General features: G+C 39.1%; 1 protein-coding gene across 4 annotated transcripts in view; it reads right to left on the bottom strand.

Annotated features, from left to right (window-relative positions):
• Positions 1-2,057: 2,057 nt before the first annotated feature.
• LOC105499921 (C-type lectin domain family 1 member A) overlaps positions 2,058-14,769 on the bottom strand; it is a 29,304-nt gene continuing 16,592 nt past the window's right edge. For 3 of the 4 annotated variants that reach the window (XM_011772798.2, XM_011772797.2, XM_011772801.2), the window contains 4 exons: positions 13,355-13,531; positions 7,625-7,776; positions 5,428-5,546; positions 2,058-3,082 (listed from right to left, as the gene is read on the bottom strand). In XM_011772798.2, coding sequence (XP_011771100.1) covers positions 2,902-3,082; positions 5,428-5,546; positions 7,625-7,776; positions 13,355-13,531 — 629 coding nt within the window. In that variant the 3' untranslated portion in view covers positions 2,058-2,901. The remainder of the gene's footprint in view (positions 3,083-5,427; positions 5,547-7,624; positions 7,777-13,354; positions 13,532-14,769) is intronic. The other variant, XM_011772802.2, reaches the window with a different exon arrangement.

Here is a 14,769-nt window from a genome sequence, read left to right on the forward strand (position 1 = left end):
TCTAGGATGCTAGGAGTCAAAACTTCAATGAGTGCATGTCTCTGTTTTACAGCTTAGTCCACAAAATCATTTGACTTCCTCCTATCAGTCATATTTTCCTTCTGTAGCAATAAGGCTTACATAACAATTGCTTAACTGCAGACTTACTTCTCATTTCTTGTTATGTACTTATTAATTTGAACTACTTCCATTGAAAATCTGCACTCATCATCAAAAATATTTGGTAATAAAATCCTTAGCTCCCCAAAGTAGGTGCCCTTCTACAATTTGTTCATAAATACAAATTTCCAAAGAAGTTGGTTGTTATTAATAAATCAAGTTTAGCCTAACACCGCCTTCTCACATATTTTAAGTTTAGCCTAAAGGATTCTCTGTACATAATGTCAACTATAACAAGTTGAGGTGTAAACAGACCCTAGCCTACACTTGTGCCAATCACTGTGTTTTGGGCAATCAAAGGTAGCCAACTGTTTGAACTGTGTTCAAATAAGGCAAACTCAGAGCTGTAACCAATCCAGCTTTTTCTGTACGTCACTTCCGTTTTCTTTACTATGTTTTCCTTTCTCTGTCCATAAGTCTTCTTCCACCACATGGCTGCTCTGGAGCCTCTGAGTCTACTCTGGCTCTGGAGGCTACCCGATATGTGAATGCTTCATTGCTCAATTAAACTCTTTTAAATTTAATTCAGCTGAAGTTTTTTTTCTTTTTAACATTGCTTATGCATGTGTGTGTGCCCCCCTATATTTAAAAATAAATCGCTAGATCCTTTTAAAAATATTTTCTTGACTTCCCTTACATTTTATATTGAAGTTCACACTATGAAACTGATTTCACATTTACTTCATTTCAGCTAATAGTAATATTATGAGGAAATTATAACTATTTCTACTTCATATGCAGTGAAATAGGCTTCATGAAGTAAAGTGACTTGCCTAATAAATAAATCAGAATAAGAGATCTAAAATCTTCATTTTCCAACCACAAACACAGTTTTCTTTGCATGACACAATATATCAACAGAACTTCCTCAACCCTGAAGAAAATTTTAAGGAAATCAACAGAAAATTGAAAGGAAAGTTCTGAGGGAGGAATCTGCAATCGTCTTTGCTAAGTGACAATCTAACAAAATGAAATTTATGAAAGTGAGCACCAATGTGTTCTATCACATTATTGCTACTCTATGTCATTTTTTTTTTTTTTTTTTTTTTTTTTTTTGAGACGGAGTCTCACGCTGTTGCCCAGGCTGGAGTGCAGTGGCGCGATCTCGGCTCACTGCAAGCTCCGCCTCCCGGGTTCCCGCCATTCTCCTGCCTCAGCCTCCTGAGTAGCTGGGACTACAGGCGCCCGCCACCGCGCCCGGCTAATTTTTTGTATTTTTAGTAGAGACGGGGTTTCACTGTGGTCTCGATCTCCTGACCTTGTGATCCGCCCGCCTCGGCCTCCCAAAGTGCTGGGATTACAGGCTTGAGCCACCACGCCCGGCCTAGTCTATGTCATTTTACCATGAGATAGATGTTTATGAAAAACAAAACTGAAGCACCTCAGTTGCCACTGTTGAAAAACAAAGATTTATAATGTTATCCTTTCTAGCATTAAACCCTCAGAATTGACTATCAATAAACCAATAAACTTGGTGGCTGTGATGGTGTCACTCCCAACGATCCCTGTTATATTTGTGCATGGAGTCATCTCAAGAAAGAAGTGCCTCACAAAGGGGCAGCTACAAAGATGTCACTGTCTCTGTTCATTTCCCACTGCCTGACTGGAAATTGTGTGCACTAATGCAACTCAGCTACCTCATCAACCATGTGTTGATGCCATAAGCTTGCCTCAAAATATTTCATTTTAGGAAAATGTTAAAACTGTTCTCTTGAAGACAACATGTATTTCAAAGACATCTTATTTTCTCCGAATAATTGTGTAATCCGTACTCTTGTAAATTCCCCAAAAACTCTCAGCAAGGCACGATGAAAATAATGATTGCCATCATATTCTGAAAAGCATTTCCATGCTGAATTTTCCCACAAATCACAAGTCCATTGTAAAATCACACACACTTCACAGTATTTACATTTATTATTATTAAATCTTCAGTACCTGAAAGGTATAAATATGGGTCAATGGAAGAAAATAGGAACTGATACTGTTACAGGTGCAGATGAAGAGGCTGACTTTTTTCTAGTCTTTAATCTCTCTAAAGGGAATATCGGGGACGGTAGTTCTGATATGAAACTGAGATGGGGATATATTTCTTTCCTGGGAGAAATTCCTATGGAAGGGAGACAATGATCAGAGTCTTAATGGACACAGGAAGGAATGTTTATAAGGCATTGAGATTCTCATATCAAGAGACATCCCTGTTGGGAAACAGGGCATAGACAAGGCAGATGGGGTCTTCACTGATAGATTGGGAAGGGACTAGTATGAACTGAAACAAACAAAAAGAATGCCTTGTGTATTTGGTGGTATAATCTGGGGAGTAACTGCTAATTTCTGATGGACTGCTTGACTGTCAGGGAAAAGGATGTTACTTCGATGTATTTCCTCTACAAAAAGTTTCTCATTCCACCAAGTGTAAGGAAGACATGGAAACAGGGAGGTGATATTAGACATTGAGAAGAAAGAAAGCTAAAAGTTATCTCTAAGCCAAGAAGGTAGATGACATTATGGGTTTCTGAGGTTGGTTGGTGGCATGTAAATAAGACTTCTTGTGACTTTTAAATATGTGCATAAACTCAAGCTCACAAATGCTGCTGATCCTGAACAGGAAACACGAGAACCCATTTTGTACTAGTCAGAGAGATAGTGTTTCCTGATTATGTTCCATTTCCTGATGTCTCAAGTAGCCCTTGCATTGGCATTGCCTGGCTCACTCTGCTATTTGTAGTTGCAGAGGGAGAATCAGTCACCTTCGCCTAATGTTTCAGGGGGGAAATGGAGGCTCTCTGTCTTCACCATTCCCGCTCTCCTCTCACAGATACACCGCTTCAATTCTTGGCAGTCCTTTGAGAAGATCATCCCATTAAGGATGGCCACACAGTCTCTGCTTCTTGGGCTGGTGACATCTATTATAATCTCGAACCTGAAAAAATGAAGAAAAAGTAAATTTAATCACAGTTTATTTCTAAAATAAAATATTAAATACCCATTCTTCCTAGGGTGATAAAATTATAGTCTAGATACCAGAATCAGTTTACTGGGAAAATGGGGTCATATGCCTCTTTCTCTTCAGCCCCTAAGTTTCCACACTCATTCTTAGACACAGCAGGTCACCAGCCATCCCATTATATACCCAAAGGATTATAAATCATGCTGCTATAAAGACACATGCACACGTATGTTTATTGCGGCACTATTCACAATAGTAAAGACTTGGAACCAACCCAAGTGTCCATCAGTGACAGACTGGATTAAGAAAATGTGGCACATATACACCATGGAATATTATACAGCCATATAAAAGGATGAGTTCGTGCCCTTTGTAGGCACATGGATGCAGCTGGAAACCACCATTCTCAGCAAACTATCACAAGAACAGAAAACCAAACACCGCATGTTCTCACTCATAGGTGGGAATTGAACAATGAGATCACTTGGACACAGGAAGGGGAACATCACACACTGGGGCCTGTTGTGGGGTGGGGGGAGAGGGGAGGGATAACATTAGGAGATATACCTAATGTAAATGACAAGTCAATGGGTGCAGCACACCAACATGGCACATGTATATGTATGTAACAAACCTGCATGTTGTGCATATGTACCCTAGAACATAAAGTATAATAAAAATAAATAAATACATAAATAAATAAATTATTAAAGGGGGAAAAAAAAGAAACAGCAGGTCACCCAAAACAGCAAAAATCATTTCTAACTAAAGTGAAGCTACGTGTTCTCCTCCAAATTTATATAGTTTCTCTGCCACTTAAAAAGTTATCTACCTTCTCTGTAACTCAGTTTACTTAACTATAAAATACAAATGATTACATCAAATATATCCTGTCTCCTGGGAGAATAAATGATATATTGTATATAGGGAAGAAGGATGTCTGTTCAAATACGGCTTTAAATGTGATATATTTTGATAGACAAATTACAATTTCCTGTTTCAAAGGATACTGATATGGTTTGGATGTTTGTTCTTTCCAAATCTTAGTTGAAATGTCATTCCCAGTGTTGGAGGTGGGGCCTGGCAGGAGGTATTTGGGTCATCGGGGTGGATCCCTCATGAATGGCTTGGTGCCCTCTTCTTGGTGATGAGTGAGTTCTCACTCAGTTAGTTCATGCAAGATCTGGTGGTTTAAAAGGGCCTGGAACCTCCTCCCACTCCCCTCTCTTTTGTGTTCTCTCTAGCCATTGGACATGCCAGCTCTTGCTTTGCCTTCTGCCATGAGTAATGCTCCCTGAAGCCTCCTCAGAAGCCAAGCAGATGCTTGTACAGCCTGCAGAATTGTGAACCAATTAAACCTCCTTTCTTTATAAACTATCCAGCCTCAGGCATTCATTTATGCTGATGCAAAAATAGACTAACACAGATACCATGTGTACTCCTATCTAAATGCTCACGGCATATATGAGACTAGTGTTTTATATTACACCTTACATTTTCAGCAAATCTTTTTTCAGATACTGCATTTTTTAAAGATGTGTTCCCTATTTTACTAATGCACAGAAAGCCAAGAAATCTTATCCTATCTCTGGGTACTGACCAGTTGTGTGATTTTAGGCAACCGCCATTACAGCCTGGACTCCTGGGCTTCAGTTTATTCGCCCATAAAGATCTCTCTCTCTGTCTCTCCCTTCTCTCATCCACAGTATGTCCCAGACACAAACTTCTGCCAGCAGCAAGAGAACTACCCTGATATTTCACTAATGCTGTGTATCTGTCTCCCTCACTGGCTTATAAGCAGTTCAAAAGCAAGCACTGGCCGGGTGCGGTGGCTCATGCTTGTAATCCCAGCACTCTGGGAGGCCAAGAAGGGCAAATCGCTTGCGTCCAGGAGTTCTAAACAAGACTGGGCAACACAGCATAAACCCAACTTTCCAAAAAATACAAAAAATTAGCTGGATGTAGTGGTGCACACCCATAGTCTGAGCTACCCAGGAGGCTGAGATGAGAGGAGAGCTTCAGCCTGGGAGGCAGAGATTTCAGTGAGCAGAGATTGCACCACTGCACTCCAGCCCATGCAGCAGAGCAAGACCCTATCTTAAAAAACAAACAAACAAACACACACACACACACACACACACACAACAAAATGAGGACGCACTATGGTTCAAATATCTTCAGTCATCCTCCTGCAAACACAGTATCCAGTACAAAGCAGAAGTTTGAGTAATACTTGATGGACCAAATTCTTGAACTCTGTCACTCAAGCAAAATATCTTTGTTAAATGCCTTTCCCATAAAATATCCTGAAGGCTTACAGTTCAGAAGCGAAAGGGGTTCCATCCATCCACATCCAGGCCTTGCCACTGTCAGGGCGCAAAAGCCCTGTCCAATAAGAGTAGAAAAACGGAGAGCGGCTCTGGAACATGGCAAAGTCCTGCAGAAAGCACACAAGAAAAGCTTTAGCTTTGGAGGCATGATCACACACATGCACAGACATGCATGGGCCAGCCAACGCTCTTCTCAAAGCACACACCAGTCCTGCTTCACACAGATGCTCACATGCTTAAGAGAAAAAGCATCGACACTGAGGCCTGTCCGAAATTTGTCCGGGTTTAATAACTCGTTTTGTCTTAGTAAATGTGGAACACATATCGATATTCTGAAAGCAGAAATCACATCAACCCAGATTTATTCCTGACCCATGGCTTTTAAGGCACAGAATTAAACATGAATGTTGATATAAAAATATGAGGGAAAGACTAATAAAGAGATGTGGAATGATTCTGGGACAGGGAAGAATATGGAGGGAAAAGTGCAGGAATGAGGTAGCAACCTTTATAAATGCCTGGGAAAGGAAGAAAAAAACTAAAAGAAAAATTTGCAAGGATGATTTACGTCTTCGACTAGGAAGGGGAGAAAGAAATTTTTAAATTTCTATTTATAAATATTTATGTGCATACATGTGTATAGTCCTATACATGGTAATTCTTTTCCCAATATCCATATTTAACATATGTTTACATTTAAAAAGTGATTTGCTTCCTTCTCTCTAGTCTCACTCTGCACTCCTAATACATATTTTTGGAGAATTGGTGGGGACAGAGTCTCACTCTGTCGCCCAGGCTGGAGTGCACTGGCACGATCATGGCTCACTGCAGCCTCAACCTCCCAGGCTCAGTGTACTCCTAATATTTTAACATAGACATTATCTAAATATTTATTATAATTATCCATTTATACAATGAGTTTCTCAAGGCCATACACTTTGTTTCATTGTTACATCCATAACCCCTCAGATAATTAATAAAATATACCGATTTAATGAGAGATTATTGCAAATGTAAATGAAGCTATTAGCAAGCAATAGTCATAGAGTAACATGTGAAAATAACTGTAGTTGAAAATCTTTATTCTAATTAAATAGGGGGGTCCCTTCAAATTAAAAGTTTTGAAAGCAAATCATATGAAAAGGATTTAAATATATACAAATATATGAAGTTCATATAAAAAATAACTACATAGATTTAACAAGAAAATGTCCTACCACCTGATATAGTATAGTTCAATTTTATACCTGAGTTTGCAGTGTATGCTGGAGGCAGAGGAATCAAAGAGAATAAGAAAAATTAGGAGGGTTTATGCTAGGGCACACTGTCTTAGTCAAAGAAATTGCCTCGCTTGATGCCTAAATTAAGCCATTGAGAAAGGGTTATAAAATGTCTTAGTAGCTGAGATAAATTACAGAGGTTCTTTCATCACAGATTTCAGGAAGTAGGTAGAAATTAAGAAGTAACTAGAATGATGTTAAGAATTTGTATAGTGAGCTGAGAATTTAATTCAATTAAACAACCCTTTGTTGATAGCCTACTCTTTATCAAGAAAAATCTCTGCCAAATTCTAGAGAAACAATGATAAATAAGCAACGGCCATACTATTTAAGAACTTCAATTCAAAGGCAATAATAAATATGAGAGAAAGTGGAATAATCATATTTTAATTGTGTACTTTAATTGCATGTACTAACTCAATATATGTCAATTTGTAGTTTTATTGTCACATTTGCCTTGACCAATCTATCCTAGACTGTAAACTTCTGGAAAGCAAGATATATATCTGCAGGTTATGGTAATAATTTAGTTAAATATTTTCCACTTAAAAGCTTTGCCACTTTTAAAATGGAAGAGCAGGCAGTACTATCTTCATGTTTCTGACATTGCATCAATATTCTTCCTTTTCTACCCAAACCAAAACAGGAAAGAAGTTAGGACATTCTACCTTTGCTCCCTGAGAGGGGAGTTTAAAGTGATATTGCTTATCTTTCTAAGGGGTGTGTATTTCTGGAGAACACAACTCCTTCTAGCTACTTCAGGGGACCATTCAAAGCAATAGGAATAAGACTCAGGCCCTGATTGAAACGAGTGTGAAAAACCGTGGACCGATATTCTTGATCCTTAGAATCTTCTGGCTTAACTCTTTTAAGGCGTCTTTTTGAGAAAAGCCTCAGAATCTTACCAGATCTTCTTGTTTGTTTATCTTCAGCATGGTACAGTTCTCACTGAGGCAGAAATATTTACAGTCCTCCCAACTTTTGCCGTCTTTATAGAACTGGTAGCATTTGTCTCCATGCCACTTCCATTGGTCAGTACAAGGGCTGCACCTGTGCACTTGGAAAAAAGCCAAATTTATTGTTATTTTCTGTATGAGTCTGTCTTGCTCCTCTCTTGAAATTACATAATATTTGATGTCCTAAGAAAGAATTAACTTCTCTTCAATATTTAATTAATTGCCCAGGCAATGATAACTACAATGTTTACTGGATACCTACTAAATGCCAGGAATTGTAACTAGTCCTAAGTATGTTGTAGAAATTAAAACAGACACTAATTGCTTATGTGGAATCTAGTAATAAATCATTGGAACTTTCTTGCCACTTGCCTGTGAAATTCAGCACGTGAAGAGAATATTCAATTTCACAAAGCAGTTGAAATGTACAGAAACTCCAACCGCATTGTGTTTAGGAAATAAAGTTTCTATAATGTTCTCAAAATTATCTTACATAACAGTAAAATCAGTTTTTAAAAAGACAGTATATACCGATATGATGTGGAGTCTTTTTAAGGAAAAAAACACTGAGGCAAGCATGAAGTTAGAATGCTGAATCTCCATGTGTCGCAAATTAAATTGGGCATCCAGGCCAGAGAAGTATGGGTAGGGATCGCAAACATAGGATCCAAGCCCTGAGCACTATAGTTTTAACCCTATGTGGATACATGACCTTGGGTCATTTAGTTAGGAACCTAATCCAGTCTCTTGAGGGTTTGTAGTGGGATGAGAACTCAAGTCATAGCCATAACAATTTCTTTATTTTAAAAGCGACCTAGTTAACATGTTAAAATCTCAGTAGCTAATACACAGGTAGGTATTATATTATCATTTAATCTTCTTGTAAATTTGAAATATTTCATGAAGTAAAACAAAATTTAAATAAATAAATAACTTAGAAGGATATCTTTGTCATGTTATGAAAAACTTGCTGTGGAAGTCAATAGTTTTTGCACTCTCTCGGACAGGTCTGCTTGCTTCGGAATTCTACCAGGAGAAATGTAACAACCTGGAGAGACTCAAGCAAAAATGCAGGGAGCCTCAGACTTCCTAAAACACAGAACAAGAATGGGAATGACACTTACCTAAAAGGATTATTGTAAAGATTAAATACGTAAAAACCAGAGTCCAGTTTGTGCAGAGACTTACGCATAAGAAGCATTTAATAAAGGTCAGTTTCAACTGTGGTCCCTGGTGTTATGAGAACTTAGATGGGTAATACGTGCTTGGAGTGCTGTGCTGAAAAAGATTATGAAGCAGCAACTGGACTCAGCAAGGAGAATCCTGGTTCATTCTGCTCTGGATTCAGTAAATAAAAACTATGTAACTGCAATTTTAGTACAGTGCATTAATACCTTATTCCCATCTCACGTACAATGTTTTCTTAAATACCTTTGATCTTCAGATACAAGTGACCCTCTATGTGCTCTATGTAAAAATAAGTCCCATACTTGCATGGGAATTAATAGAGAAATTTTCAATGAATGTTTAAGAGGAAGCAAGGGACAATTAGATCAAAAGGTGAGAGACTAAAGGACTGAGAGCCTTATGTGAAATAGGTAGTGATACGATGTAACTAAAGAGACAGAAATAGAGAAACTGCTTTACCTCCTTAACTTCAACTAACTAAATATTTAATATACTATTACTTAAACCATTGGAGGAGGAAAATGGAATACAGGTCAGAAGAAATTCATTTCTCTATGTATACATATAGATATAGGTATAGACCTAGATATAAATAGATATACATATACATACACCCTCCACTCCAGCCTGGACAACAGCGTGAGACCTTGTTTCCCCACCTCTCTGCTCCCCCTCAAAAATATATATTTTTAAAGAAGAAAATGCATATTTTTGGCCAGAAAAATGGGTGGACTGAAAATGACCTGTTCTCAAATGTTTTGTCCATGGCACATACACCTAAGAAAAATAAAATACCAACTAATTTCTAAACGGAACATGTACACTTTCTATGAACTCTCTTTACCTATAAATTACTATTTTTGTATATGATATAGTGCAACAAATGTTTACGGATATTTCGGATCAATAAACAACAATGGTCATATTAGCAAGGCCAAAAACCCCAGGAAGGGCATTCCATTTCATAAATACATGAAAATATGTCATCCTAAAAAAAAAGGCTAATCGTCTTTTTTTTCTTACAGTCCTTTCTCTCTCCATTTCCCCTTCATTTTTGCTGTGTTTTGGACAAAAGGAATGTAAGTCTGTTTACATGTCTGGCCCAGAATTTTTTCCTCATATATGTAGCTCCCCAAACAGCATTCCTGGTTTCCAATTTTCCCCTTGTAGCCAGAGAATTCTTCCTCCTTTCACTCGATCACATCTCTATGCTTCTAGCTGTTTTGCCCCCAAATTCTGGAGCTGTTTTTGAATCTTTCATTTCTCACACATCCATTTGTGTCCCATCATGCAAAATCATTTCCACAAACAATATCCTAGTTAGAAGAACCATCATATTTCTCCTGGATTTTAGTAATAGCCATCTCTTATCTGATTTCTCTGTTGCTATTCTTTCCTCTTCTAGTCTAATTTTAACATAATTGTAGATTAAGCCTTTAAAAACTTATGCCAGATCATGTATTTCCTCTGCTCAAGACCCCATAATTAATCCTCATCTGCTCAAAATAGCAGCCAAATCTCTCGCAAAGGCACCTAATGCTATCTATGATCTCTACCTAGCCTCCTGTTAGTCTCCCACTCCAACCACGTGGGCTCCTTATTATTCCTTGAATATGCAGATACATTCATGTTTTAAGGCTCTTGTGTTTCCTGTTTTACCTATAAAGCTTGTTATTTATCTGTATTACACGGCTAACTCCCTCAACTTTTCAAGTCTTTGCTACCATATAATCATCTTAATTAAGGATTTATGACTGTTCTATTTAAAGTAGCAACAGACTACCCTTGAATTCCTTATCCCTCTTGCCTTGTTTGCCTTCATTTCTCATAGGATTGATTAATCTCTCATACATTATATTTAGGCTGGCTAATCATTATTGTATACCTGGGACCTAGAGTTCCCCAGAATCTGGGACTTTTAGTACTAAAATAGGGAACATTGGGGGAAAACTTGGAAATGCTGGTTGATACAGTTTGAACATCTGTCTCCTCCAAATCTCATATTGGAATTTGATCCCCAGTGTTGGAGGTGGGTCCTAATGGGAGGTGTCTCGGACAAGGGAGCAGATCCCTTATGAACAGCTTGGTGAGTTCTCGCTCTATTAGTCTCAGGAGAACTGATTGTTAAAAAGAGCCTGGCACATCCCTCCCCAATCTCTTGCCTCCTGGACTCTTGTCCTGTTACCTGCTGCACTTTCCCCCATGTGTGAAAGCTGCCTGAGGCTCTCAGAAGAAGCAGATGCTGGCACCACGCTTCTTGTACAGCCTGCAGAATCATTAACCAAATAAAACTCTTTTCTGTATAAATTACCCAGGCTCGGGTACTCCTTTATAGCAACACAAACAGATAAAGACATGAGTCATCTTATTTTATGTTTTTCAATATACTTACTTCTACCACCCCACTAGAGTAAGTGGTCCATGACAGTAGACATCCTGTGTGTTTTGTCAGATATGCATCAGTAGGCATTCAGTAAATACTCCAACCATACTGGTAGTAGTGCTAACTAAATGGATAAATATCACTTCAGTGGGTGGATGGATGGATGGATAATGGGTAAGATGAGGGTAAGAAATAAAAAGTAGCAGATTAAAACTGAGAACTGACATCTAACCAAAAGTATATAAGAATTTTATATGAGAAGAAACTTTAATATATTTGCATTTAGAGTTTATATTTAAATTAAATGACTTATTTGCATAGTTTCTCTTTTTATTTGTTTTTATATACCTAAATAAAAATTTGAAAGACCATTTGTGTTAGGAAAATCTCGGTTACCTTAAAAAAAATATATTTTTGGCCAGGTGCAGTGGCTCATGCCTGTAATCCCAGCACTTTGGGAGGCTGAGGGGGGCAGATCACTTGAGGCCAGAGTTCAAGACCAGCCTGGGCAACATGGAGAAACCCCATCTCTACTAAAAAAGGACAAAAATTAGCCAGATGTGGTGGTGCACGCCTGTAATCCCAGCTGCCCAGGAGGAGATATGAAAATCGCTTGAACCCAGGAGATGGAGGCTGCAGTGAGCCGAGATCACACCACTGCACTCCAGCCTAGGTGACAGAGTGAGACTCTGACTTTAAAAATAAATAATAAATAAGTAAATAAAAATAAAAATAATTTCTGAGATAGTGTCTTACTATGTTGCCTGGGCTGGTCTTGATCTCCTCAGCTCAATCTTCCAGCCTCAGCCTGTCAAGTAGTGGATTATCTTTTTGAAGATATGGCAAATAACAAAGGAAAGTATGCACACTGGGCTTTGTTGGAAAATTCGTAAATAAGCGCCAGGTGGGGTGTTCACGCTTATAATCCCAGCACTTTGGGAGGCCGGGGCAGGGGGAACACCTGAGGTTGGGAGTTCAAGACCAGCCTGCCCAACACAGTGAAAACCTATCTCTACTAAAAATACAAAAAAAAAAAAAATTAGCTGGGTGTGGTGGTGCACACCTGTAGTCCCAGCTACTTAGGAGGCTGAGGCAGGAGAATTGCTTAAACCTGGGAGGAGGAAGTTGCAGCAAGCTGAGATCATGTCACTGCCTTCCAGCCTAGGCAACAGAATGAGACTCCATCTCCCCCCACCCAAAAAAAACAGAAAAAGAAAAATTAGTAAATAAGGACATTATGACCATTGAGGTCATTAGTCATGTAGGAAAGAATCACTTAGAGAAGTAAAACTGTGCCTATTAATATTTTTTCCTAGGTAGCCACGCAATCAGGATGTCTGTTTCAGGTGGGAAGTGGTGTGTGTATAGTAGATGAGGAGACTTTGCCCTCCTTCAGAGTTCCTAAAAAAGAAATAAAAAGTGGAAACCTGAACATGTATGCCATTTCCTAAGTAAGCATGATAAAGAGAGCAGAAGGGAGAGCTGACTTGAATAAAGTGGATTATCACAAAACTTGAAAAGAATAGAATAGGAATACACACACGCTCACACTGAAACGATGCTCCTAGCCTTCTCCAGCAGTAAATTTATCAATGGTGGTTCACCTACCACTGGCACTGTCATTATCTGTGGTCCTTAATAAGCTACATATTTCTGATACCCAGCCAAGTTATCCTGAATTAAAATAACTTGAGTTTGATTCAGGTTATCTGCATTTTTGGACTAGTCCCTGTATGATTTTTAAGATTTGAGAACTACAGTTATGAGTTTACTTACTTCTTACTAGGAAAGAATTTGTAAGAACATCTGCTGAGGTAAACTGAGACATAACCAGTATTTTCTTTACTTGTTGTCTTATTTTGGTTATTCATAGTTAATTGTTTGTATTGTTTTAAAATGTCTGCATTTGAAGAGTCCCTTGATGTATGGTATCACAGACACATGTGAATCACGGGATCCCAACAACTGATCATGATCTGGAAGCCCAAACCCTTTTTCAGTTTGCCAGACCTCTATTTAAATAATACTTGACTCTCACTTTCACCGGTGGGAAATCTATCTCTCCGTTGCCAGATAACATGGGGACAGAGTGACCAGGACACACTTACCTCCAGTTTTGTTATAGAGCTCACGACAGAGTTTTTCAGCCACATGCTGCAGACTTCCTGAAAGCTTTCTGTTCTGGACTTGAAGAGATTGCAACTCTCGGGATGTATTTCCTAATCTTTCTGCCATTTGAGAAATGGTGCCTTGACCAGTATTGGAGAGCTGGTAGTACTGAAAAACTAACCCAAATGACCAAGTCAGACTGGACAGCTTATTTCTATGTTTTATTTCCATTTTCTGCCTATGGGGAAAACAAACAGTATATTTTTTAGTATCTCAGGCTCTGAGATCTCATATTGCCTATATTCAAGTTTGGACTCTAGTACATATATGAAAAGTTGTATCACTTTGGGCAAATTAATTTCTTTAAGTCTGTCTAAAAATGTGAAGTCGTGGGGAGAAAATGGCAGCTAAGAGGGCTAAGGTGGAGCTCCCACTTGGACAACAGAACTGTGTGAGGAGACTCACACTGTGAACTTTTCCTCCAGGAACCACCTTAGGAACATACCAGGAAAACTGAAAGAATTCACAGATCCTTTGAAGGAAGCAACTCAATACTGAAAATTCTGTAAGACAGCCACAAATGTGTGAAGGGGGAAAAACCTACCTCTGAACGCACATCCCTACTGGGGAACCTGAAAATCTGGGTTACATGAGAAGGATTTAACCTTACCTGGAACAGAAATGGATATAGGGAGCCAAATATAAAATATATGCAAAACATAAAAGTAGAAGAGGCAGAAGGAAGAGTCCTGTAGGCACTCCCATTCTCCAGCTCAAGCCCAGGGAAGCCATCCCTGACTTTGTCTCACAGGGGTCCTTGGACAAGGCAGCCAGTGGAATTTAAAGAAGAGTCACAGGATGAAAGAAGCTTCCAAATGAATTTTGTAATAATTTCAACTGGATACGAATTTTCTTAAGCAGGATCCAGGGGGCAAAGAGGAACTGCTACAGATATCAGCACAGGAACTGTAACAGATGGTGTGAGAAGGTGGGGAGGGGCGTGGTCTGAAAGCCTGCTTGCTTTCTCAGTGGGAAGGGTTGTAGCCTAGGGCAAGATCACAGCCCCAGGCATGAGCTGCCAGGATATAAACTCCATGTTATTGGTGGGGCATGGGAGGAACAAGACTTGCCTCACCAGCTATGTGGGAGCTGGGTAAGGCCTATCACTGCCAGCTTTCTCCCACTTCCCTGGCGACCTGTATGACACAGCAGAGGCAGCCATAATACCCTGAGAAGCAACCCTCATGATCCACAGCATTCATGGTAAGCCCTGCCCAAAGAGAGTGTGAGCTCAGACCTGCCTAACCCTGACCCCATGTGATGTTTTTTCTCTACCCACCCTGGTACCCAAACACAAAAGACATAAACTCTTGGGAGTGTATGGCCCCGCCCATCACCTGAGAAACCTGAATAC

The sequence above is a fragment of the Macaca nemestrina genome, chromosome 10 (assembly GCF_043159975.1).
Source record: "Macaca nemestrina isolate mMacNem1 chromosome 10, mMacNem.hap1, whole genome shotgun sequence".
Taxonomy (NCBI): Eukaryota; Metazoa; Chordata; class Mammalia; order Primates; family Cercopithecidae; genus Macaca; species Macaca nemestrina.